This window comes from Brachyhypopomus gauderio, chromosome 15 (assembly GCF_052324685.1).
Source record: "Brachyhypopomus gauderio isolate BG-103 chromosome 15, BGAUD_0.2, whole genome shotgun sequence".
Lineage (NCBI taxonomy): Eukaryota > Metazoa > Chordata > Actinopteri > Gymnotiformes > Hypopomidae > Brachyhypopomus > Brachyhypopomus gauderio.
In genome coordinates, this window is record NC_135225.1 from 5,056,043 (window position 1) to 5,083,896 (window position 27,854).

The 27,854-nt window shown below is 41.3% G+C and overlaps 2 protein-coding genes across 7 annotated transcripts; one reads left to right on the forward strand and one right to left on the reverse strand.

The window, feature by feature from the left end:
- Nucleotides 1–24: 24 nt before the first annotated feature.
- On the reverse strand, nt 25–10,545 carry pyroxd2 (pyridine nucleotide-disulphide oxidoreductase domain 2). Of its 6 annotated transcripts, none has more exons than XM_076975583.1 (16): nt 10,156–10,540; nt 9,789–9,808; nt 9,555–9,648; nt 8,001–8,074; nt 7,629–7,784; nt 7,327–7,480; nt 7,177–7,238; nt 6,886–6,983; nt 6,647–6,788; nt 6,406–6,540; nt 4,556–4,628; nt 4,295–4,451; nt 3,180–3,334; nt 2,910–3,016; nt 965–1,085; nt 25–714 (listed from the first exon to the last, which is right to left on the reverse strand). In XM_076975583.1, exons 1-16 carry the CDS (start codon nt 10,274–10,276, stop codon nt 644–646), a joined length of 1,740 nt encoding a protein of 579 aa, XP_076831698.1. In that variant the 5' UTR covers nt 10,277–10,540; the 3' UTR covers nt 25–643. The 6 variants fall into 6 exon arrangements, 5 of the variants coding, with proteins under 5 accessions (XP_076831698.1, XP_076831699.1, XP_076831701.1 ...); XM_076975584.1 differs by having other exon boundaries at nt 10,332–10,539; XM_076975586.1 differs by having other exon boundaries at nt 9,789–9,857; nt 10,332–10,539.
- A 3,780-nt stretch (nt 10,546–14,325) lies between these two features.
- On the forward strand, nt 14,326–27,759 carry slc25a28 (solute carrier family 25 member 28). The gene is made up of 4 exons (XM_076973853.1): nt 14,326–14,911; nt 20,871–21,099; nt 22,390–22,446; nt 26,145–27,759. Exons 1-4 carry the CDS (start codon nt 14,522–14,524, stop codon nt 26,681–26,683), a joined length of 1,215 nt encoding a protein of 404 aa, XP_076829968.1. The 5' UTR covers nt 14,326–14,521; the 3' UTR covers nt 26,684–27,759.
- The last annotated feature ends 95 nt before the right edge of the window (nt 27,760–27,854 follow it).

A 27,854-nucleotide genomic window follows, 5' to 3' on the forward strand; every position in this document is an offset into this window, starting at 1 on the left:
CAGGGAATAATGTATCTTGATATGTGCAGTCACTTCCAGTTTGGAGATTATTTATTGATTCTTTTTCACTTAACATTAACTTTTCTTACACTGTACTTGTTTGTAAATACAAATTCTCCTTTATTGTTGAATTCTACAATTGCCTATAATAATACATTTATAGCATAAATAGGCTTTTTAGCTTATTTGTTTGTTAGCACCAAATAGTTAGCACCAATGCAGCAATTTTCTAATGTTGTGAACCTGTTCAATCATATGGCAATAAAACCCTTCTGATTGTGATTCTAAACCACAATACTGATGTGAAAATGAAGCAATTTCTTTAAAGATTTTTAACAAAATTGATTATTTAGGTTAAAGATATTTGTCAAATTTAGTATGACATTACTGATAAATTATGGGTTTAATAAATTGTTTAAAAAATCTTTATCATTAAGGGTTATTAATTGCTCTTTATACTATTTAGGAAAATCCAGATAATATTCCTTTCACCTGTAATTTAATTTGACTGTTTAATTTTCCAGTTAGCTGGAACTACTTAGGTCCCCAAATAGCTGGAACCATTCAGGTCCCAGTAGAGTTAGACGTCCTCTGTTGTGTAGAAGCCCATGGCTGTCAGACACCACACTCAGCAGCTGCCACTTCATCGCCCCTTAAGGTCAGCCAGGACGGTCAGTGCAGCGCTCCAGCCAGCAGAGCCCATGACGCCCCCACCTGAGAGCCATAAACACAGTACGTACCGCTGAACACACACGGCACTCACACAAACAGCAGTTGTGGAAATGAATCAGCAAAATGTATATGTCTATGTCAGGGCTTGCTTTTTCTGGGAATATATCTTTGCTGTGACGTTTTTTTTCCCTAAATGGTGTTCCAATAAATAATATGTAACTGACTGAATTGCAGTATCCTTTAAACTACTGTATCTCAAATGATAAACAGATTTGTGTACTCATTTACAGACCTGGATGACTGCCACTGCCACATATATACAGCCGTTTGATTGGTGAACGGTAGTTTGCGATTGAGGGTAAAGGTCTTGCCAGGTACAGCTGATCCAGTGACATTGCACCATGGAATATATTCTGTTGTTAATACAATATAGACATAAGCGAGTTCATTGTGGGCATATTAAACAGAACCATGGGTATGGGACAGGAGCTATACAAATGAATCATATTATTACTGCTGCTGCTGTTCTTTCTTTTTAAAACAACATTGTATTAAGCAATTATCATTGTTGTAAGCAATTATCATATAAGGTCTATAATTTACAATAATATGACCTCTGAATAAGACCTCTGAATTGTGCGGACACGTTCACTGTTGAAGTCAAAAGGCAGATCATGCAAAGGCTGCAAATATATAGGTGCTGGTCATAAAATTTGAATATCATGAAAAGGTTGATTTATTTCATTAATTTCAGTAATTCTATTCAAAAAGGGAAACTTGTATATTATACTCATTCATGAAAAGGTTAGACAATAGGAGACAATATTAAACAGCTAATTAACTCAAAACACCCGCAATGGCCTTTTAAATGGTCTTTCAGTTTAGTTCTCTAGGCTGCACAATCATGGGGAAGACCGATGACTTGACAGTTGTCCAAAAGTCAACCAGTGACACTTTACACAAGCAGGGCAAGACACAAAAGGTCATTGCTAAAGAGGCTGGCTGTTCACAGAGTTCTGTGTCCAAGCACATTAATAGAGAGGCGAAGGGAAGGAAAAAATGTGGATGAAAAAAGTGAACAATAGGAATAACCGCACCCTGGAGAGGATTGCGAAACAAACCCCATTCAAAAATGTGAGGGAGATTCACAAAGCCTGGACTGCAGCTAGAGTCAGTGTTTCAAGAACCACCACGCACAGGCGTATGCACAGACGTATGGGTTTCAGCTGTCTCATTCCATGTGTCAAGCCACTCTTGAACAAGAGACAGCGTCAGAAGCGTCTTGCCTGGGTTAAAGACAAAAAGGACTAAGTTATGTTCCAACGTGGTCCAAAGTTATATTCTCTGATGAAAGTAAAATGTGCATTTCCTTTGGAAATCAAGGTCCTAGATTCTGGAGGAAGAGAGGAGAGGCACAGAATACACGTTGCTTGAGGTCCAGTGTAAAAAAGTTTCCAGTCAGTAATGGTTTGTGGGGCCATGTCATCTGCTGGTGTTGTGTTTTCTGAGGTCCAAGGTCAACGCAGCCGTCTACCAGAAAGTTTTAGAGCACTTCATGCTTCCTGTGGCTGAGCAACTTTATGGAGATGCAGATTTCATTTTCTAAAAGGACTTGGCACCTGCACACTGTGCCAAAGCTACCAATACCTGGTTTAAAGACCATGGTATCCCTGTTCTTAATTGGCCAGCACACTCACCTAACCTTAACCCCATAGAAAATCTATGGGGTAATGTGAAGAGGAAGATGCAATATGCTAGACCCAACAATGAAGAGCTGAATGCCACTATCAGAGCAACCTGGGCTCTCATAACACCTGAGCAGTGCCACAGACTGAGCGACTCCACGCTACGCCGCACTGCTGCAGTAATTCAGGTAAAAGGAGTCCAACTAAGTATTGAGTGCTGTACACGCTCATACTTTTCATGTTCATACTTTTCAGTTGGCCATCATTTCTAAAAATCTTTTTTGTTTGTATTGGTCTTAAGTAATATTCTAATTTTCTGAGATACTGAATTTGATGTTTTCATTAATTGTCAGTTATAGTTATCAAAAGAAATAAACACTTGAACTATATCAGTCTGTGTGTAATGAATGAGTATGACATACACGTTTCACTTTTTGAATGGAATTACTGAAATTAGTTTTTTATGATAATATAATTTATCTCACATCACTACAAGAACAATACTCATCAAGCCATTTTACAATACCTAATAAATAAATAAGAGATAAATACCCCTCCCGTGAGCCCAAATACCCTCTCCAGGTCAGGAGGGGTCAGGATATCCTTGCCAACTATTGACTCTTTAAATCCAGGTGCATAAGATTCAACCGAGTCAAACACTGAAGACAAAAGTCAGACAGATTGACAGATTGAATTTAGGAAAAGTAAAAGGAAATTTGAGCTTACGTATGTAATGATATTCACTTCTGATTATGCTTTTAAAAGATACGTAATACAAAAGTGAAAAACATTTATTAAAATGCGTCAAAAGTATATTTCGACCTGAGTTTGCAAAATTCTCCCTGTCCTCATCTGCCCATGCTCGTCCACCCTCCAGCCAGTAAGGGGTAAACTGTGTGAAGAAGGAGACCACATGACAGCCAGGGGGCGCTAGAGTAGGATCTAGCACAGATGGAATGGTCATTTCCATCATAGGTCTGAGGAAAGAAATGGAGTCCTCTATATCATCACTTCATTAAGTATCTTCACTAACTCCCTGAATTTAACTATTTAGAACAGTGTTTCTATTACTTGTTTAAACTGTATAGTACAGGCTAAACAAACCAAACAAAAGCACAAACACACCCAGACAAAACCAAAACAAAACATAATACAAATCTGGCAAAATTCAAAACATTAAACCTTGGATAACTAGGTTATGGGGCATTAACATTCAATTATATCCTACTGTATTTTTAAATTCATTGTACTGTATGACACAAACAATTAAGTTTTACTGTTTGTAATTCTGAAAAGATTAGCAAATATATTTCAATCACAGGACCATATATTGATCAGTAAATCAGGTTAGAGGAATGCAAAAGAGATATGCAGTTAAAATGTGTATAAATAGACAAATATACAATAACTATAAGTAGAGAAATAATCTGTACCGATTTTGGTAACCTCTCAAAAACCACTTTGTGGGATGAGTATATAGAGGATTGTATGCTGTTGTGTTATGTGTTGTGTAAAGATGAATTCCAGTTCTTATTTTTAACAGAAGGCAGCTATGAGGACACTCATACAGAAAATAGCTTTATGTCAAGAGTGTTTCATAGGTAGTTATATTTACTGAGGTTATTTTTATGTAGCATGAGACCAAACAAAAATACATACACACACAAGCCAAAACACTAATGGGATAAAAAATATATAAGCAGAGAGGAAAGAAGTAAAGTTTTCAAATGCCAGTAAAACTGGAAATTCTGGCTTTAACTAAAGTTATGCTATTCATGGCTGAGAGAAGTCAGCAATGATATGCAAATGCTCATGTAAAATGGAAAGCACTGATAAATGAGGTGTGTATTTTTTTACCACTGAATTGAACTGAAATAATGAATTTGCATTTAATGTGATTTAATCTTTATCATTTAATCAGTGTTTGACTTGCAAACCTTGAGGATGGACGTCCTTGTTGACACTCCCTATATGCCGTCTCCAGTACATCCAAACTCTCACAGTTCAGGTGAATGGAGCACTGATGGTGTGGACCCGGCGTCCCAGCAGCAGTGTTAGGGGCAGCCAAGAAGTTTGGTAGTTTGTCCACAGCCACTGTAAAATTACAAAAGGGCCAGAAGTGATGTTATCAATTTGCCACCAAAGCCAAATCTGAGACTCCAAGACAATATTGTAAGAGAAGCTTGGAATGAACATACCATTTATCTTGGTGACAGGAGAGGTGTAGTCAATCTGATTTATAGCATTAATAAACGTCTGATCTAGAGCATCCTATAACAAACAAGAAGTACCACATAAATCTCCATAACCTTAATATATATACAGTCTTTTTTCATTTTGAAAATCTCAACATCTCTTACAACAGTACACTGCAGTTACATTTTGGACAAAGCTTTTCTATCAGCCTCCTATATCTTCTGAAATAGTTTGCTTGCACAAGCTGATGAAGGACCAGAAACAATTGTGTGCACTTCACTAGAATTCTGAAAATCATTACATATCTTACTCTGGTACACTACAGTTACTCACCTGGAATATTCAGATAAAAACCCAAAATCACAAAATACTTTGCTTTTTGGTCTCAACAGCAAATTATCGACCAGGAAATTAGCTAAAATGAAAAAATGTTTTGTAGAGTATTATTGGCTATTAATAGAGTGTTATTGGCTTCAAATAGTCGACGAGTAAAGCTGAAAACTGGTTAGTTTATGTTTAATGAGAGACCAAAGATCATCTGAAGTGTTTAAATCTGGACTCTGATCCGACCAAAGCATGAGCCAGGAGCACTTATTCTCAAGCCCACGTGGTGGGCTTCACGATGTGAGCAGAAGCATTGTCCTGTCGAAAAAAAACATGCGATCATACTGCTTTAGAAAACAACTTTTCAATTATGGGAAACAAGCCCTTCTGCGATATTTTCCTGTACTCCATTCAGAGTGCAGCAGCTCACCAGTAGCCACGGGCTTTCTGACACAACAGCTTTTCCTCCTTAAAGATAGCAGTGATTTATTCACTGTTGATCTTCAAAGACTCCTATAGGACCATCACAGTACAACTCAAATCATAATTTAGCCCACAAAACTACACTGAACCATGCTCAATCCAACTTTTCATGTCCTGCTAAAACCTTCAACAGCCCTGCATTAAATAATAATCTTCTGGTTATTGGCCTGTTTTCTGAGGTTTCTGTGGAGATTTTGATCAATTTCATCTATCTGCTTGAAGAGGCTTTAGGCCTACCACTTCTTTCTAATATCATCGGTTGTTTCAAAGCGTTGACCTATTAATAGCTGATGGTGAAATAGAGATTTGTTGTGCATTTCAGATCTTGTAATTAAGTGGTTATAACCCCATATGATATTGTGCTTGTTTTGGAGTAGATTTTCTCATTCTTTTACTTTTAGACACACAAGGCTGGATAATATACATCTCTACCTGTAGGTTTCTGTCACTTCTGGATGTACTCATGAATCAGATGACTTTGTAAAGTACTTTGTGATTCTTGTGTGGGATATGTGCTATATAATTTTACTTACTTTCTAACTTACCATTTTAGGTGATTGGAACGAGGCTTGTGGCTGACTCAGTTGAGGCAGATTACCAAATATCAACTAATACACACACACACACACACACACACACACACACACACACACACACCCACCCACCCAGCCACCCCTGGGCAAGAAAGTGCCAAACTCTAAATTGCAGAAAATTAGCATGAACAAAAAAAAAAAATGCACACCTTTGACCCGTGGCACCATTTGCTTATCACTATTTGCAGCAGTGTCACTATTTGCTGCAGTGTTGAGGAAAAAAATCTGAAAACCTGCATAGTTTTCTAGTATGCAAATATTGAATATAAAAAGATTTATACTTATACTTTATTTAAATATAAAAAGACTTATTCTTGTTTGGGTGTTCAAAAGTTTCCAATTTATTTTTTCCTTTTTTTCTAGATAGATAGATAGATAGATAGATAGATAGATAGATAGATAGATAGATAGATAGATAGATAGATGTAGAACAATGTAGAGAAATAAAATACCTGTGGTGTGAGTTTTTTGAAGGTTACGTAAGGAGTAGCATTGGACAAAACCACCTTACTGCGAACTTCAGTACCATCTTTCAGCACAACACCCATAGCAGAGTGATCCGGTCCGATCAGAACCTGTACCACTTCCTATAAAACAAATAGAATACTTCCACTATCAAATTCCCCATCGACACAGCTTACAGCATGTTTCTAAAGGGCACAACTGTACGCTCTGTCAACCTCAAAGAGTAACCTGTTCAGTGAAGATATCTGCTCCAAGGGAGCGTGCAGAACTAGCAATGGACTTGGAAACACCACCCATGCCTCCTTCCACATAACCCCAGACTCCTCTCTCCTGTTCCAGTTCCCCCATTACATGGTGCAGGAGGACATACCTGTGTCACAAAATATAGGGCTGTTTCACATTCTTCACACTGAAATCAAACTGACCAACACAAAGTGAACCATTTACGATCACAGTAATACTCTTACCCACTACCCACATGACTGGGGCTTGTGTTAGCACCTATCACAGAGTCCGTGGCTAATGTTGCTTTCAGTGGCTCAGACTCAAACCAGCGATTCAATAACTGAAAAATATGTATGTACATATAATTCACTAAGTTATTGGTGAAAATGTTTCGATAGCTACACATTAACAGTTAACAAAGTGGTTTATATCAAGTACTGAAAAACTTTATTTATGATCATATGTTAAAAACTGCAATAGTAAAACCAAGAACATATTTTGTTTTGAGTCTGCTAATGTAACATCTAACTCACCTTCATACTTGGAGATGTTACAAGTTCATAGAAGTCCGGCACATTTTTCCCCAATTTCATCCCTACAAGATATAAATAGGTCTATATGAATAATAAGTGACTTATAAATGATAATTTAGCTTCACTTAGTCAAAAGTAAGGGCACAGTACCAAATTTAATCAATGGTTTTAGACTCTTCAGTGCAGATAATCTCTTCCTCAGAGGTCCCTGGATCATGCCTGGGATGTTAACTGGAGGTGAATCCAGCAGCGGGTGCACAGCACAAGCCAGCTTCTCCAAGTGTGTAACGTAATCAGGATAAACCTTGTGACAATACAAGCCGAAAAGGTGAAAAGTTTATCATGTCAGTACTTCTGCACAGCCTATTATACAAAACAATAGTGGGTGTGTAATTTATGTCACATTATTCCAAAAACGACATGTGATAAATTAACGGTAATTTAATATAAACCTTGGCATCCTTTTCTGAGAATTTTCCAATCTCCTGCTGATTCTTTGCCATATCAGATCCTAGTAAAAGATAGCGAGGTGGCTTTCTGCTGACCCCCTCTTCCTGCAAGGGCGTGAAAGCATGGGGGTCTCTCATGTATACCTTCAGGCCATGTTTCTGCATAGAAGAGAAGCAAAGAATTCATGGTCACCATTCTCATTACGCTTCCTTCTGAATAAATGATCTGACATCTACATGGACCACATGGCTTTCCTGGAAACACCAGTGTTCAGCATATGCACTTTCAAACTCATGTAAAAAATCTAGCAGCAAAGTTCATTTGAATCTCAGCATATCTGAAAGGGTATAATGTTTTAACAAGAATGGTAGTACCTTTAGGTTAAGATCCTGATAAATGTGAGGACGCAGTAAACTGAGGAGATAGGAGGCCCGGGAAAAATGGAAGCCTGTGTTGAGGATATCCATAGTAAAAATAATTATTGCCTGTAATTATTTAATGAGAGTTTGACAGAGTGTAATCTGCCTTCATATTTATTACATTTTACATCTTGACAATTTTTTTTATCTGACTTACTTCCAGTTTTGTAACTGCTGAAAAACCATTTACTCATTGTCAATTTTCAAAATTAGGGTCAGCCTTAAAGGGGAACCACATCTTTAATCAGACATGAAGCTGGCTACCATGCATCTTTGTTGCACTGTCCTGTCATGCAACACTGCAACATTGTGCAGGACCTTATACCTTTTGGAGAAAAAGTCAAAGCACTGGACTGCAGTGTGACCAATATGTAATTTCACCTGCATACGTCTACTACTGTGAAGCAGAGGAACCGGCAAAAAAAAATAAACATGTAACAATTTATTATATAAAATACATATGGGAGAGGTTTGCTGTTTGAAAAGATGTGATATTTATTAAAACTGTTTTGGGGGGGGGGGGGGGGTTGAACACTGCAGTGAAACTGTGTGCATGGTTTTACTGTCACAGGGCCGGCGCCACGGGGGGGCGAATGGGGGCGTCGCCCCCTCAGGCGAGGTGTCCCGCCCCCTCAATGTAAAAAATAAGACCCATTTATTTTACAACAATCGCTACATGGTGCCCCCTCGGCCGCTCGACAATCGTTACACGCACCGCCTTCCCCGCTCAACAACCTACGTTCGCCAACCACCCCCCCCCCGCTCAACAACTTACGTTCGCCCCCCCCGAAATTTTCTGACGCCCCCTCACTGTATATGTTCTGGCGCCGGCCCTGTACTGTCAAGCATGGTGGAGATCGTGTCAGTCTGGGAATGAGTGTTGGTGAGCTTCTTCAAGCCCATGGCAATCTCCACCAACACAGGTTACTACTACTATTACATACTACTACATATTTCAGAAGCATGCTTCTGCACCTGGACGTTTAGCTAGACAGTATTCCATTCTTCAACATTACAGAGTTTTCAGCAGTTTCCTGTTGAAACTTGTTCACCGATGGTATATCTGACACGTTGTGCATCCCAACTTCTCCCTCGGGCTCGTCTATGAATTCGTTCACAGGTGTGGAGCGTTATCCGTTACACCTGTTCTCGTCCTGTTAATGTTACATGCTGCACGTGTATCTTGTTAATGTCTGAATATTTAACTGTTTGTCGCGAGAGCTGTTAGTGGATGTCTTGAATGTTTTCGTCAGTTTGTCCTGCGTGTTCGCTGTTTAAAAATAAACGTTACTAAAAACGCTCTGGCCTCAGCATTGGGCCTCGGCCCCTCGCTACCACCGTTATATTACCCCTACAGCTTTTAGACTAAATGTATACTTTAATATTCACAGAAGCTAATACATGGGCTAAAACCTTGTTTGTAATGAGGGGAGAGCCAATTTTATGGGACAGCCGCTCCGGTTTGGGGCCTTTTAAGGATTAAAAAGCCCAGTACAACATGACACTCACCTGGAAAGATCTCCTCAGTTACGGCAGCTCCACCTAGCACGTGCCTACGTTCTAGAACTGCTGTAGTTAGGCCTCCCATCTGCAGGTAGGCTGACTGTAAAGATAAGTACATATATAACAAAAGACCACAGAGACCAATAACCAGAGCACAGCCAAAACTAACATTTTATTTTATTAGTAATATTTTATAATCAGTATGTTATGTGTGTGTTATTTGTTCCAAAATCTACTTACAGCAATAAGTCCATTGTGTCCTAAGTAAAGAATAACGACATTTTAAGTTAAGGCTGTTTACCTGGGCTTCTATTTAAAGAGAGGGTTCACATATTAGCTGTTACAAGTTAACAGAAGAGATAGGACACAACAGTAAATGAGTTCAAAGTATGACAGTACTGTTTAATATGACAACTATCAGCCACCAAACAAATACACTACGAAGTTTAAAGAGTATGTAAAGATTACGGATGCTACTGATGTCTCAACATTGCACAAAAAATATTCACACATATTTTTAACTAGCTGCATCTAGTCTTCCAGAGCGGGCCTATTTCAACAAAGCTGCAGCTCAACTCGTAGCCTGCTGAAAAACTGCACAGCCTACCTCCACCAATAATAACTGCGTCGTATTCTGTTTTGAGCTTGCTGCTATGTATGGCCCTTGACCATATCCGAATACACAGAAGCTTTTTCGAAGAGCAACCTAACAAAACCGTTGCAGCCATAACATTCCCCGATCAACAATTTGAACGCTCCTCGTCGAGAGTAAGAGCTTTTTACCCCGCCTCCACGGATAGGATCTGCCTCTAACTTAAGAACTTTCATGTCTTCGGCGATCAAGTATTTTCCAGATTCTCCCAGAATCTCCCCTCGAACTCCGTGAGCAGCGCGTTCCGTGACCGCAGAGGGAGCAGCACACACGTCACCGTTTCAGAAAACTGTCGTTAGAATGTGACTCCACTGTTCCCTCACAATGCATGAGTTACGCAACAGTTAAAACGTTTTGGATGTTCTGAAGGCTGTGTGCTGACTCCAGACATAAATACCTTTGCGTAAATGAATGTGAGAGGATAACAACTCTTGAAAACATTTTAACTGGTGCTAACTGTGGGATCTCTTACACTGATGACTGCACGTGTGTTCTTAATTTTTATGTTTCCTTACAGTAAAATGTGTAACATTAATTAAATAGTATGTAGTAGTGTATAAACATACATTCCCTCTTTCCATGTCTTATGCAATGCCCGTTGAATGCAGTTTACAGGCTAGGTTTGTGTATTTAAATGTGATTTATTAGATATATGAATGGTGACTTTGTCTGTTCTGTGGTTTGCTTTCAGAATAGTTCTATATTTTGTGTTAGAATGAGCACATAATTTTTGAGCTAAATGATCCTAGGATGAAATAGGCCTAACATTGTTTTATTTGTGGAAGATATCGGTGCACAGGGGCAGTTGACAAGGTGTAATTTTAGCATAAAAGTTACAAATTCAGTATTCATTTTTTTAAATAACCAAAATTATATTCCACTGAATAGAAAAACAGAAGGTGAACGGATTCCATTCCAATTCTGAAAATGTTCTTAGGCTGATATAATCTCTCATGATCATTTTAAATATTAAATAAAAGCAATATAACTGCATAACTATAATGTAGTCTAAGGTAAATATGTGTGATTCTTGTGCTAAGTTTTTGCTTTGTGTTTTTACTATGAGAGTCATTCTGCATGTGCCCACTAAGAGGCAGAGCAATCCAAGGAATAAGCCCAAGATCATTCCCCGTCCTATAGGAACTATATCAAAACTGTACAAAACACCATTCAGTTCACATTTTAAATCCTGTAGGAAATGGAGCTGTGATTGATTCATGTTATGAGAACTAGCATGGCTTTAATTTGGAACATCTAGTGTATTAACATAAATTAAGCAAAGTGCAACATGAATAATTCCTGCGTAATGGAAGACTGTAGACAAGAATAGAAAACCAACTATTAATCTTTGGAGAAACACCTGGGAACTTCAAAACCATCAACATGACTACTTTCATTACAGTTACACAAGCTATACTTCTAGAAAACAATCAATTTGACTCTTTGGATGAAAATGTTATTCATCTTAAAAGTCTTTTTAAAAATCTTTTTAAATTGATCAATTTCAGCCATAGGCTTAGCACAAATGTCCAGGACCATGGTCACCTCTGAAGATTTATTTGCCCTCTTGCAACAATAACCAGCTGGGTTTAAGCCACATAAGCCATCCCCTCACTCAGCCCCTGGTTTCAGCTATGTTTTGTAATAGATATAAACTGTTCCAAGACTGATAATTACAAATTCAAATTTATATTACTGAATATCTGTGATATACCTGAACTGGTGACTGTTTCATGTCATTTCTAAACAAATTAAAATGACTTATTTTCAACTTAAAGCAAGTTATAATACAGTTATAGTGGTCCAATACATTTCCATGAGAAGAGATCTCATAAGATGGTCCTCTCTGCCCTTGAAGATCATCTTGACTGAAGAGCCTACCTGAAGAGTCGGTAAGTGGTGCTACATCTGACATAACTGAGTTAAGATCTAATACATCAAAGCTATACTAATGGGTACAATAGACAATCTTTACTAGAATACAGCAACACTTTAAAATGGGAAATTAATGATTTCATACATTTTTCTCTTAACACTCCCCTCATAAATAAATAAATAAAATAAAAACAACTTGCTGTGTATGTTGGGAAGCTGATTGGGGATTGTGAAAATAAATGTAAATTAGCTTCAGCCTACATCATGTACGTTGCTGTGAAACAGAATGCGATATCCTTTGTTTTGCTTATGCTGTGAAAAACAACTCCAAAATTCTCTATTGATTCAGATGCTCATGGGGAGAGATGAAGTAGACTTCAATTAGCCATCTAGGGTTTCTCGACACCTCTATCACTGCACATGGTAAGGGAATTAGGGACAAGGAAGAAGGATTACTCTGCATGCATTCCAGCTTGGCTTTCCTTAAAGGAAAGCATCTGGACATCACATAATCAACATTAATTTGATCAAGTCTGGGAAATTTTGTTCTTGTAAGCAAAAATTAACACTTCATTCCCTTGCTCTGCAGAAATTCAACACCACAGTCTACCACTCTAGCTGTAACCGTGAGAGAAAAACAAAACTGACATTACCGAAAATGACTCCGCTTGAAATAAGATTACTGTAGCACATTATTGAACTACTCTGATCATTTCCACCTGAAAGACAGATCTGAGGTTTCATAATTCTAATTGCTAGGCTACTAGCTATCTGCATGTCTGTGATGATCTTACCAGAAAAACTTATTAATGGTACTTGGTGCTATCTGCCTGCTAGTGTGGCTGTATTGTAGTCAAAATCTGTGCTCATCGGTGCTCCGTTCTTAACACAAAGCATCATGTTAAGATCCTAAATTTAAAAAACATTGAAAAAAAGTGTTTAGTTTGATTGCTGTAGTTACAGGTTGCTGTAACATTTTTAGATGATCTTTGTGTTATGATCTTTGGGATGCTGGGCCCAGATCATTTTATGCAGTTCTATGGTGCATGGTTGACTATTTTTATATCTCAAAGATTAAAGAACATTGGGTTGTGCTTAATTTTATGGCACTGTGAACAAATACATTAGCTGTAAACATTTGTACTAAATGCAACTTTTGGGCTGGTTCAATTTTTTAGAAATTATTCTGTCGGTTCATGCATTTCAGGCAGTCATGGCCTGGTGGTAGGGAACTGGTCTTGTGACCGGAGGGTCGTGGGTTCGATTCCCAGACCTGAGGCAATTACTGAGGTACCCTCGAGCAAGGCACCTAAGCCCAACTGCTCCCCGGGCGCCGGGCTAGGGCTGCCCACCGCTCTGGGCACGTGTGATCCACAGCCCCCTAGTAATCACTAGTGTGTGTGTGTGTGTGTGTGTGTGTGTGTGTGTGTGTGTGTGTGTGTGTGTGTTCTAACTGCACAGATGGGTTAAAAGCAGAGGACAAATGTCGATTGCGGTGTAAAAATCACAATTGACAAAATAAGGCACATTTACATTACATTACATTTTTCATAAAACCGTGTTACTTTTATTTCTGATCCTACCAGTCTAACAAGCAAGACTAATATGCAGAGTGATTATTAGCATTGTTAACATTAAATTAATTGTCAAATACAAGTGAAAATGTACAACAGTCTGTTGCTTTGCAAAATTTATTAGCTATCCTTCAGTTTTGTCAATTTCTGGGCCACTGGCTGAATATGTTTTGCATGAAAGACTTACTCTCGAACACATGTAAATATCGCAGCAACAATGTCTGGATGATCAACCTGCACCAGCCCAACTCCATCAGTCATGCTAGTGTTGAGAACAGTCTGCCACCAAAATGATTCTTGGTCAAAAGTTGGTAGAGATGACTACAGCCTATAACTGTCATCATAAAATAATTTGGAGTGCTTAAGTGCCTAATGCATGTACGCACATGGGTATTTTATTAAGTGTCTAGTATTTGAAGCACACTAAACAGTATTTCATTTGACTCCAGATCAGACAGCATTGTTTTTTCACTATTCATTGTTCAAATTACTGAACGTAGCACAAGAAATGTAAAAATGAGTGCAGCACTGCACTTTTCTATATGACAGAATTCCTTCTTGGGTTATCTTTCCTGTTTTGTTTTCCCGCAAATATATAACGGATACCCCTTCAGTTTCCGGTTCAGCGCACTCACGTCAAACAGCACGCTGGCGTCGCTCGGCGTGGGCTGGACGGTTTGATTGACACCACATTCCTCCACTCACGACGCAGGGAAAGTTCAGCGGGGCGTGAGCGTTTTCCTCCCGAGGCCTGCACGACCCCGGCGGCCCAAACAAGCTGCGCAACTCGCGCCGCGTCCGCTAAGGACGGCTAGTTAGCCGCGGTCCAGACGGGTAAAATATCTGGGCACTAGCTGACGGAAAACCGACGAATGTTATCGGAAACGACCCCGTTAAACGCTTCGTCCACCGGCGGCGCGTCTGGTTTGCTAATGGAAGCGGACGGTTTCGTTCGGAGGCGGCGGGTGAGCGCGGAGGCGCCCGGCGGAGACGCGGCGGTGGCGAGCGCTTCCGCGGGTGCGGAGCTCCGCTGGCTCGGCGGCAGGTTCCTGGGCGTCTCGGAGGGTATCGTCGGGACTCTGGCGCCGCGGGTCGGAGAGTCCGACCTCGGCGCGGTGCAACTCCACGGGCCCCAAGACGCCCCGGACGAGCCGGACTACGAAGGCCTACCGCAGGGCGCCTCCACCGGCACCTACATGCTGGCCGGGGCCGTGGCGGGCATCATGGAGCACTGCCTCATGTTCCCCGTCGACTGCGTCAAGGTGAGCGGACACAACCACACAATATTACACCGGCACCGAGAACCTCGACCGGCTACCGACACCCCGGTACACGGCGGGGACCTCAGGGAGCCGGAGAGGCGGTTAGCCTAAGAGCTAACGGGCCAACTTCACCTCGGAGTGGATATATCTTCAGGTTCTTGACTTCACGTCCTAACTAAACAGCACAAACCTACGTTTATTAATGCTTTTTACTCGCCACCAGTTATTTTATTTTGTACAGTACCTCGGAAAAAGAGAAAGTTTAAGTTGGCCTAGTAAGTTAGTCACCAAAGTAAATGTGGACTCGTCCTCCCGTTTTGAACCTTGGCCGGGTTCGCATCACTTGTCCACACTGGACTTGTCATGTGTCGTGACTGGGGTTGAGACAGTGTCCATCTTTTAGGGGGGCTGTTGAGATTTAATTCGTATTTTATTAGAAAGTCGTGCTTGTAACGGGCTCCACGCCGTGGCCCGTTCACTCACACGCAAGGTCACACGTGTCTTCAGCTCCAGGGTGCTGGAGGTCCACACGACCTTGTGAGGAACTACAGGACTAGTTGGGACAGACTAGCGAAAAACTACAGGACTAGTTGGGACAGACTAGCGAAAAACTACAGGACTAGTTGGGACAGACTAGCGAAAAACTACAGGATTAGTTGGGACAGACTAGCGAAAAACTACAGGATTAGTTGGGACAGACTAGCGAAAAACTACAGGATTAGTTATGACAGACTAGCGAAAAACTACAGGACTAGTTGGGACAGACTAGTGAAAAACTACAGGACTAGTTGGGACAGACTAGTGAAAAACTACAGGACTAGTTAGGACAGACCGTCTTTATTCTCTAGAGACAAACTTGGTTAGACAGTCACAGAATCTGACGACTCCAACTTAAGTTTTTACAGCAACCTGCCTAGGGACTATGGATGAAAATGAGCTTTTTGGCTAACTCCGGCACATTTACATTGATGTAGAAACGTGAAATGTTGATTAATGTGCACTGTTCCTGTTAAATACATAAGTTATACGCGAAGTTTACGTTCAGCATGCATGTTTTTTGCCTTTGCTCTTTTCCAGCTATGCAAAGGTTAGTCGCTGTCTAGGAAATCAATTTTATATGGTGTCGGGCATTTTTTTTTTTAAAGTTTGCAGAGAGGCACCAGCTCCGACGGTCAGATTTAAGAGAAAACGATCGATTAGGCTAATTAAATACAGCATTGACCCTGATCGCAACTGTAGCACATACCGCTACGGTCCTCCATCAGATATGTGAAGTGGGAACAGCCCTGAGGTCCTTGGAGGGAAGCTGCACTGAACGCATCCTGGGTGCGTTTGCAATCTGTATTTAGATGTGTATAATAATCCTAATACTCAAAACGTATGTAACAACCAGGTGTGAATTGCCTTTTATAATCACCAATTGTAGATTTATTCTTACTGAGCAATGCACGCAGAAACAATTGATAACATTCACATAAAAAAATAACAGCAAACTTGTAAGTTTTATTTTCTCTAAGAATTGGTATTATTCTTTCAAATAACATTAGGAATCTGAAGTTAGTTTGTTTATAGGGGACAAAAAGAAAAGCACACTGACTAGCAGTTCAGCTGGTCTTAGAATGACTCAAAGAAAAAAAACTAACTTTAACTTGACATTCACAGCTGTGGCTCTCAGATTTTGAAAAGGGTATAACTCATTAAGGCCATGAAACATCACTTTTTTTGTCTGAATTTGTGAATCACTAGTACTGGTTCCTCTTCTCTTTCTCTGTGGGTAAGGGCATATGCTAAATGCAGTGAGTGTAATGACTAGTCAACCTCTCCTGCGTAAAATGTTTATCCGATGGACAGGTTTTCCTAGTCCCAGCTTAAAATACCCCTACGTTGTTTTGTTACTATACTAATTTTCAAAGCTTGAAATAATGCCACTTTCTGATAAAACCCTAAATCCACAAGTTGAATTAGCAGGGTCTCTGATGCTATCTGATACAATACTAGAATGATTCCTGCTGAGGGTTCTGTAAGTACCTAGATATAATAAAGCATTGCCATGTATGTACAAGTGGCACTTCAGATTAATAGTGGTTCATGGGTGCAACATCCCTGTGAAAGTGGAACAACTCTAGGCCCTCCTAATACTGATGACCATATTTAACATAAAGAAGAGTTTGGCGTCCCCGGAGAGCTTAGTGCTCAGTTCTTCATGAAACTGAAACCTTTTACAAAATATAACTTTTTAGGCTATAATACATTTGTAAATATATGTATTAATACATATATTTTATGCATTTATGACTTTCTAAACTTTCTTTCTAGTCTTTGTGTTGCAGAACTGCAACAAAAATTATGTAAAACTTTAGTTGACAGTACTTTTGACTACTTTTCTGTTTTCCAGGTTTCAGTAGTTTTTTTTTTTCTATGAAGTAAACATTTGCATGATAAAATCCACCATGCTGAAATATGTAATGTGGCATAATGTACTAATCTACATTTTTGTATTACTGCTTGCATGTTTTTGTTGTATATTCATGTTGAAACTTGGATTGGTAATTCCAGCATGTAAAAATGCGCACGTCAGCGAAGATGTGAGTATATCTTCACCTGGCATGTGTGTGTTTGGAAGATGGCTGCTCTGATCAACACACCTTGGTTCACCAGCAGTGGCTGGGACACCTGGGCCATATAGTGGCAGTCGTGTATACAGCAGAAAGGTTTTGTTTACCGTCCAATCAAAGGTTGTAGAGCTGGGCGATTAATCGATATTATCTATTAATTCGAATTTACAGTTAAGGACGATGTGTTTTTAAGAAAATCGATTTTCTGAGATTTAATTTTCACCACCGACGCTGCACTGTGGGCTCCCGTAGTTCAGTGAGTTTAGCACCTCCCACCCATCCACCCTCAAAACACACACACACAAACATGACGGCGGAACTTGTGTCCAAGAAAAGAGCAACTAGCTCCGTGATCTGGAGTTGGTTCGGTTTTGCGGCGTCAGATGTAGACCAAACAAGTCCTCGCTGTAAGGTGTTTGAAACCGATAGAGGGAGAGAGCGAAGAGTGCTATTCAGTTGCGCTGTCAATAAAGTTTCCCTCCGCGGGATATTTTGGATTAAGCAGTTTCTGCCTCGGTCACCGAACCCGCTTCAATGGATTATACTTTCGCGAGTGACCGTAGCGCGCGGCTCCGGGCACCTCGCGAGTGTGTAAAATGGAGACAAATTAAGTATTATATCGCGATCCATTATTAGTGTTGACTTGTAACTCCTGCGGTAGCCCAACTCAAAAGTAGACCAAAAAACCGCACCCCGCGACCCCATAATTTTTACCCGCGGCTGGATTTTCCAAACAAGCCCAATTTGGCGTGAAAAAGCGAACCTGGCAACTATTGTAGTATAAAGTATAAACTGTGGTAGTATAAAGAAACAGTGGAAGGAACATTTACCTGACGAATTTTAATGTTACATTGTGTTTCAGGTTTGAAAAGTGCTGGAATTTAGGCTAAAGTGAGGGGAGCCCTGTTCTTAATCAGAATGTAGACAGCGTGACTGTCAGTACAACATGCAAGAATTGTTCAATTGTATTTGTTTTCCATTTTATTAAAGGGCACCAAATTATTTATATCTATTTATTTTTTGAGGGTGTGTTTTATTTATTTATTTTAAGTTTGAGGTTGCATTGTGTCAATGCTTAAAGTATGTTGGAGAAAACCTTCTAAAAGTTACTGAATGTTCTCACTTGTTTACAATTTGTTTCTGCTTGCACTTTAACCTCAAAGGGGAAATTTAAGTGAAAAATAAATTAAAACTTTTTTTTACCATTCCTTTATCATCTGTAGTTTTTTAGTAGAGGAAAATAAATCTATTAAAATCGAAAATCGGATTAAAAAAAAATTAATCGAAGATTTTTTTGGAGGGCCATATCGCCCAGCTCTAAAAGGTTGCTGTTCAAGCTCTGTGTTCTCCAGGCAAACACTGTGCTAACGATTTTGTTGCCCGTTGATTGCCATGCACATTGATATCTACTATTTAAAAGTAACACAAGCATTTTGCAATTTGGAAGGTAAAGGTGAAAAAGGTAAGATGCTAAAATGTCTCACTGTGTGAGTCACATCTAGTATGTGTACCTATACCAGACTGCAAGTCTCACTTCAGGAAGTTGCTCTTTTTTTTGTCTACCTATTTTCTTGTCTTTCCATCTTGTGATATTTACTCATTGATGTTTTTATGGATTTATGCAGTGTTTCTAATGTCTGAAGAGAGTTTTTACGTCTCGATATGAGAATAACCTCCAGTTGATTGTGGAAAACCTTGCCTTTTCCTGTTTGGCCTTGCACTTCCTCAATCGCCTGCTTTGTGGAGCTTGTGCACTGAAAGCAGCACAATCTTTTGGATCCTGCCTTAGCCTTGGGCAATTATAGGGTGTGGTTGTAGAGTTCATGCAGACACTGAATCCTACAGCACACTATACTGTATGACTGTTCGTTTGACACAAGGTGCATTCAGCAACCATCATTATCAGTGCAGCTTTATGCCATGCCATGACTCTGGACCACAATGTGATTTTATCTGCATCTACAGTCACATAATGATCCTAATACGCACAGATATCATTATAATACTCTTTGTGTCAAACCACATTAAATAATCGGTAAAACACGTCTGCAATAAGCGCTAAACTGGTATTGGCATGCAGCACAGTAGACACCAACATCCAGCTCTAGATCTTCCTTTATGAGTTGCTGCGGTGTGCGGAAGTCACAGAATGCTTGTTTGGGGTGGGAAAGAAGGAAGCTGTAAGATGACTCCCCAAACCACATTGTTGCACACTTCCGCTGGTGGGAATGGACTGCACAATGCAAGATCAAGCTCAAATCTTTGGACTCGATGCAACCTTGAGTTCTTTAAAACATTTGTGGGAGAGACATACATGCACGGATTCTGTCCCTGCTGTAGTGTCTTAATTGTCCCTTCTCCGGTATATGATTGTAAGAAATTACAGTATGGACCTACTATGCTACTATGCTTTACCCAACAGTATCATTATCATAATAAGGTCCAAACCAGGGTGTCTCCTTCCAAATATCAAGACCGTTTTACTTATTCAGCATACAAGACATCTATGCAGTAACGGCTCTGGTTGTGGAACCAGAACACGTAATCAACTTAAAGGGATTTTGATAGTGAGTGAGCAACCATCATTGACAAAGGGAACTGGTCTAGATATGCAGGTGACAGAAGTCGTTTTCCATTGATTCATCATCATTGAGTCAATGTTTCAATCAGTGGTTGCATCAATGTTCATCCTCAATTGGTATCACATCCTTCCGAGGAGGAGCTTAGGTGGGAGGCAGTATTTTCCATTGCTTATGGGGGGGGGGGGGGGGGGGGGGGGGGGGGGGGGGTGTCCTTCAACTCGTGGGTGTTCAGTCCAGCTCCACTAAGTCCACAGTACTTTATTGTAGTTCGGAGAAACTTTTTTCTTTTTCTAGTTCTGTTATCTGTAATGTGGTCAAATCCATTTTTTTTACACCAGCCTGAATCCAGTGTGTAGTGTTTGTCATACATAGTCACTGCTTTAGGTGTCGCTAATGTCCGATGTGGTTTGGTTGCAGTAGAGTGCTTAGCAAGTAAAGGGCTCTTTTGCCCTTTACTTTTAGATAATTTTTCTATGTTTTATTTAGTTTGTGATCCTCTTAATTCAAGTGGCCTTTAGATACAGAATTAATTTCAAGGTATTAATCAAGTATTGTGGGCTGTTAAGAGGCCATTTCAACTTCAGAGGTTGACGTTCTCACATAATCACAGTTGAATCACAGCATAGTTTTATTTTTCACTGTAAATACGGTGCACCTGTAGTTTTGCTTAATGTTGTTTTTCAGTGATTGTTTTACCCTTTATTGATTATTTTTTAAAATATAATAATATAATTAATTATTTTCTCTCTTGCTCGCTCACAGACGCGTATGCAGAGCTTACAGCCTGACCCAGCTGCACGCTACCGTAACGTGATGGAGGCTCTGGGGCGCATCGTCAGGACTGAGGGAATCTGGCGGCCAATCAGAGGGCTTAACGCCACGGCTGTGGGGGCGGGCCCCGCCCATGCGCTTTACTTTGCCTGCTATGAGAAGCTAAAAAAGAGCCTTAGTGATGTCATCCACCCAGGAGCCAACAGCCATTTGGCAAATGGTAAACCTCGTTCTCTCCCACACAGCAGCCAGAGAAGCCTAGCTTTGAGGTGTCGGACCTGAACACGCCCATGCGTATGCGTTCTTGGAATGGTGTAAGCCTACAGGAATGGAACAACAGGCTTGTGACTGCTATGATTCCCAGAGCAGCTGTATATGGATTGGTGGTCAGGCTGAAGTCCAGCTCAGCAAACCTCTCCCGTCTGCTTCTGGAGAGATAGCGTTCTGCTAATGGGGGTAGGGCCTGTTAGGTGCAGTTAGAAATTTTAATTTCTTCATCCTCTTTAAATTATTTAATTTGTTGTCAACAAATTATACCTGTTTGAATCATTTTAATTCTTTGTTCTTAGAACAAGTTCTCTGAGGAGGAACACTCTCCCCAGGGTGTCATGAAGTGTAGTGTGATGCTGTCCTATCTCCTCATGATATATGGACTACATCCATACCAGTTCCATAACTTTTACTCATGTCATGACCTGAAATATTTGCTCTAGAATCATAGTAGGTTTCCGCAATGTTATGTATTATGTAGTGACATGCTCTACGTTGTGTCCGATGAGAGGCCCTCTAAGATCTTGGATCAAATTCTGCGTAATCTGGTGGAAATGTTGCTTGATGTTGCTTTGCATTCTCTCTTGTCTCTCTTTCTTGTTGCCTAGGTGAGGTGGTGAGTTGATAAGAGGCTCCTGGCGTGTTCGACAGCATAGGTTTTTCTGCTGTGCCCAAGTGGAATGAGTTTGATCATTTCAAAAGGAGCCACTGTGCTTTGTATGGATAGACATTATTTAGAGCTCCCAGCCATTTTGTCCTATTGTTACCTTTCTTTGGTAAAAAATTTGGTCATAGATTTATACTCACTGAAATCATGGCTACTTAAATTCTTTCTTCACTAATTACTAAGTTTTAAGATTTTGATTAAGAAAAGGTTACCTTAATTGCAAAATGTATTGTGTCTTACCATACACATCAACCAGAATAAAGCCTCTAATAGCCTGGCTTCATTTGCTGCGGAGATTAAAACTGCTCTTTGCAAAGTCCCTGTGGTGGTCAGCCAATGACAGTAAATAGGGTTGAAAGTGGACAAATGGCCTTTTCTGTCCGCCATTCCACATGACACACTTGGCAAATCCCTAATCTCTCCAGTTGAGATGTTCTTGGTAGCTGTCTTTTTTAGCTGATCACCAGGGACCCTTAACTGCCATGGCTGTGGTCTGTGTCCCATCGGTGTGTGCCTGTCCAGTCAGTCTGGTAGCCTCCTCGTTGGTGCTCACTGATTGGTTGATTTTTGCAGGAACTGCAGGATGTGTGGCCACGCTGCTTCACGACGCTGCCATGAACCCGGCTGAAGGTATGCAGGACTTCAAATCAGTGGGGAACCGTCAGGGCCCTCTACGCCCTCTCAGAGGGCCTAAAATATTCTTAAAACTTTATATATATATATATATATATATATATATATATATATATATATATATATATATATATATATATATATATATATATATATATATAATTATCCGATTTTATTTTATCTACTTACAGTTTTACAATCGACATCTAAACAATTACAAAAATATAAGCAAATAAATTATTCACCCATGTCTATTCAATCTGTGTTGGAAGGTGAGGGGTTAAGGGGAAGCCTGTGAGTCTGTGTCTCCCCCTATCAGGACTGTGATGCCCGCTGTTCGTTTACAGAGGGCCTGGCAGTTATAATTCAATGCAATGCCAGTTTCAAATGACAGTAAAATTGACCAATCATATCTTCCCTCTTAGTGGGCGGGCTTAACTGTATGATAATTTCCGCCTGCTGTGGCGACGCTAGCTGTCGTTAGCCTACCGCCGCTAGCTAGTTTCGATCAGAGACCGTATAGGCCCTTTTCACACTTCCGCATTTTTTCTTCCGGAAGCTCTCGTTGCAGGGTAAAGTTACTTCCGTTACACATTAAACAATGGCAGAGTCCAATAACAAGAGCTTTTGCAGTGCACCAGGGTGCTCGATCTCGAAGCAAAAACAGTCGTATCTCAGTTTCTACGGTTTTCCGGCTGACGACGAGCAGAAAAGAAAATGGGTTTGTGCAATTAGGAGGGATGAAGGGGAAAACTTTGTGATACGGAGCATCTTTGTGTGTAGCCAGCATTTCACTGCTGCAGACGGCTAAAGCTCGCGGCTAAAAGTTGGTGCTGTTCCCTGTTACTGTCCCCGGTACTGTTACTGTCCCCAGTACTGTTACTGTTCCCAGCCGGTTTCAGTGAAACAGTTGCTGTCCGCGTTTGAAAGATCAAGCTCTCGGCTGGGCGTACACGTACGTCCGCTTGCATCTAGCTGTTACCCGCTAGCATCTAGCCCCGGTTCGCTAGCTTCTAGCCCCGGTTCGCTAGCTTCTAGCTCCGGTTCGATAGCATCTAGCCCCGGTCCGATAGCATCTAGCCCCGGTCCGATAGCATCTAGCCCCGGTCCGATAGCATCTAGCCCCGGTCCGATAGCATCTAGCCCCGGTCCGCTAGCTTTTAGCCCCGGTTCGCTAGCTTTTAGCCCCGGTTCGCTAGCTTTTAGCTCCGGTTCGCTAGCTTTTAGCTCCGGTTCGCTAGCTTTTAGCCCCGGTTCGCTAGCTTTTAGCCCCGGTTCGCTAGCTTTTAGCTCCGGTTCGCTAGCTTTTAGCTCCGGTTCGCTAGCTTTTAGCTCCGGTTCGCTAGCTTTTAGCTCCGGTTCGCTAGCTTTTAGCTCCGGTTCGCTAGCTTTTAGCTCCGGTTCGCTAGCTTTTAGCTCCGGTTCGCTAGCTTTTAGCTCCGGTTCGCTAGCTTTTAGCTCCGGTTCGCTAGCTTTTAGCCCCGATCCGATAGCTTCTAGCCGTGATCCGATAGCTTCTAGCCGTGATCCGATAGCTTCTAGCCGTGATCCGATAGCTTCTAGCCGTGATCCGATAGCTTCTAGCCCCGATCCGATAGCTTCTAGCCCCGATCCGATAGCTTCTAGCCCCGATCCGATAGCTTCTAGCCCCGATCCGATAGCTTCTAGCCCCGGTTCGCTAGCTTCTAGCCGTGATCCGATAGCTTCTAGCCCCGATCCGATAGCTTCTAGACCCGATCCGATAGCTTCTAGCCGTGATCCGATAGCATCTAGCTAGAAAAGAGCAAGCTCTCAGCTGGCAGTACACCACGAACATCTACTAGTCGAGAGTTTGCTCTTTCAAATGCGGACAGCAACTGTTCCACTGAAACCGGCTCTGAAACTAGCTGTGATCCGCTAGCATCCAGCTCTGCTCGGTAGCATCCAGCTCTGACCATCACTCTGCTGTCGACTATATTGGACACTGAATAAACAATAACACGTAATAACTTGGTGTGTCATGAACTTTATTGATACTGATGTAAACCAAACAATCAATAGCTGACGTCCCTTGGCTTGCTAAAGCTGGGCGTACACTGTACGATATTTTAAATGGTGTACTCAGCTCCATCTCAAACTACGACTAAATTGCAGGGAGAGTCGGCTCGTGGAGCTGCTTCAACAGTGCGATACTCTCACGAGGAGCGATTTGAATTTCAAACATGTTTGATATTCTTGCGACGCTGCGATTTCTGATCGGGAGCTGGTCGTGAGGTGTGAATCGCTCCTCATTTACCTGTGTAAACTATACGATGCACGACACGCGATTGAGCCGAAACTCAGCCCGATCGCAAAAATAGTCGCACGAGTGAAAAATCGGCTGAAAATGGGCCAAAAATCGCACAGCTTAACCTAGCTAGATATTGTTAACTAAAGCTGTCAGTATAATATGTAATATATAACATAATAATATTATAATATATAACATAATAATATAGACTGTTTTACCACTCCGTAGGATGACTAATGGAACCAGCTATACCTTAAATAATAGTTAGTTACCTAGCTAGTGCTAGCTGGTGTTAGCTTACCCTGGTATAAGTGAATAAATTATTCTACAAACAATTTGTAGCCTCTATTTAACTTGGAACCGTTCGTTGTTGAATGTTCTCCAACGATACTGGAAACGTATTTAAAATTCAGTCTCGGCAGCGACGACAGGGATGAAGTAAACACACGCTCCATGCTGAGGTGAATTGACAACAACTATCTTCTGCGAGTACCGGAACTTGTTTTACCCGGCGGTGACGTATTTCCGTTTTGTTGTGAAAAGGGCCTATGGTTTCGATTCAGTCCTTTGACGTTCTCATTTACATATTCCGCTTCCGTGAACCACGGAGCTGTGAAACCTTATTTTGTTTGGAAACTTATTTTGCTTAAAAAGTTATCTAGTACAAATGTTATTGTTTAATGCGTTTCTAAAGCTATACTGTCGTCTCGTTTTTTTCTTTATTTTATATCTCCAGTTTATTAGGAGAGTGTTAATAAAAAATGTTTCGGGGGGGTAGCGGGCCCAAGTTTAATGGTCACGGTTCGCTACTGCTTCAAATTAACATCTGACCATCATACCAAAGTGTATTTGTACACCTATCACATCAGTAGCTGTAGCAGTATTAAATGAAATTCAAGAATAAGGCCATAGAAGCTTTATCATGCACTCCAAGCCAGTAGGTGGCAGCAGAGAGTCCAACTGCCTGTTAAGTGAAGGCTGTGCTGGGTAAAGGCAGTCTTGTGGGAAAAGATCGGCTCTGTTGTTTTTAACAGCTGCGCTCGGCAGGAAGCTGGCCTAGTTAAGTCATGGCATTGCTAGATATGGGCTTACATATCCAGGTGGCAGTCTGAGTGCTGTACTAGACACCTGCTCCGCTGCCTTGAATCATGCACACACTTTTAGCACTCCCATTCCCCACAGACAGGTTTGACTTTGTGCTGAAAAGCAGATTTATTTGATCTGGCCATGTCCAGATGGAATGGACCACACTGACTGTAACGAGTCCGAATGCTTATGCTTTGATGGTCTTACTGTATTTCAGCTGCAAACTTTGTTTTGACTGGTTTTTTTTTCTTTTGTTTGATGAATGTCCTGACCTGCCCTTCCCTCTTCTCTCCTGTTCTCCGGCTGTGGCCTTCGACAACCTCTTGCCGGCGCCCCCTAGTGGTGAAGCAGAGGATGCAGATGTATAACTCGCCCTACCGCAGGGTGTTGGACTGTGTGCGCTGTGTGTGGCAGCGGGAAGGGTTGGGGGCGTTCTACCGCAGTTACACCACGCAGCTCACCATGAACGTGCCCTTCCAGGCCCTACACTTCATAACCTACGAATACCTGCAGGAACAGCTCAACCCCCAGAGACACTACAACCCTTCGTCACACGTGGTGTCCGGTGCCCTGGCGGGAGCCGTGGCCGCGGCCGCCACCACGCCTCTGGACGTTTGCAAGACGCTGCTCAACACCCAGGAGTCTCTGGCCGTGCATCCCGTCAGCCAGGGCGGAGGACACATCTCGGGGCTGGCCCACGCCTTCAGGACTGTGTACAGGCTGGGCGGCCTACCCGCGTACTTCAAAGGCGTGCAGGCGCGTATTATCTATCAGATGCCCTCCACCGCCATCAGCTGGTCGGTCTACGAGTTCTTTAAGTACATCATCACCAAACACCAGCGCGAGCGGTGGAAGAGTCAGCGGGACGCGGAGAAGTAGGATGTCCTGCACGTCCTGTCTGGAGCTCACCTGGCCTCCACGCTGGAGAGGGACTGACTAGCTGCAGAAAAGATGAATGATACGCACATATGGAATCCATTCTCTCTTTTCTGTTTACCTCTTGTAAGTGCAGTTTAATAAGATCTAGGGCTCTACGAATGACTTGATGAGAAGATACAAGGGTATATGATGCTGCAGTCTTTGTAATGCAGTCAAGAACGCATATCTCTTTAGCAACCCAATTGTTATTCATGTTGGTCCCACCAGGGGGCATCAGATGCCTCTGTTTAGGTAAATGAAGGCAATGGTGGTGTTTATAATTTCTCGGTGGGGTATAGAAGCTGGGGAAAGTAGCCTTTATAAACTCAAAAGTGCAGCCATAAACCATACATGGAAAACATGTAGATTCTTCAAAGTAATATGTATTCATTTATTGGTGGATATATTGAGTTCAAAATAGTTTAAACCTTTAACCATAATTAAAGTATTTAGGAGAATCTATTAATCTAAGTAATTTTTTTTTTTTTTTATCGGCTCGGGTAGTGATCAGAGATAAAAAAAAACATTGTTGGAGGATGTATTGTTTGGTTGAGACATTTCTTTACCAAAGTTAAATCACGATTTTTCATCCAAACTATTTCAGCAGAATCCCAGGATCTACAAATAGGCGTCTTGCTCTAGAGGGCATAAATGAGGATAAGTGCAGTTGAATCATTCATCAGTTCTTGTCTGTACGTCCCTGCATTATCTGTTTGTACGCCACAGTGAAACTAATGGGTCATTGGATCACCGTTCCGATCTGTTCTTACTGTATCAACGCTGATACTGTTCTGTATCAACGCTGCTGGCCGTTTAAGAGACAGTTGGCCCTTAATGCACTGCAGTCAGAATGGTTGTGGACTTTGTGAAATCATCCTAGTTGGTTTTAAACTGATTTGGCCCCACTGCTGCTTGTCTTGTTACTCACTGTTGATCTTTGATGGTCATGGCGCTTTTGGCACCGGTTTCCCTTGTACCCTCATTTCTCCGCTTTCAATAAAGCAGCAGTGCAGTGACTCCTGCCTGCTTAAACTGCAGCGAGCTTCGCTTCTTTCGTCCCAAAATCTGGTTAAGTGACCGAGTTGATATTTAATGCCCAAATGCACCCTGCTCTCACTTCTCCTTCTGCCCC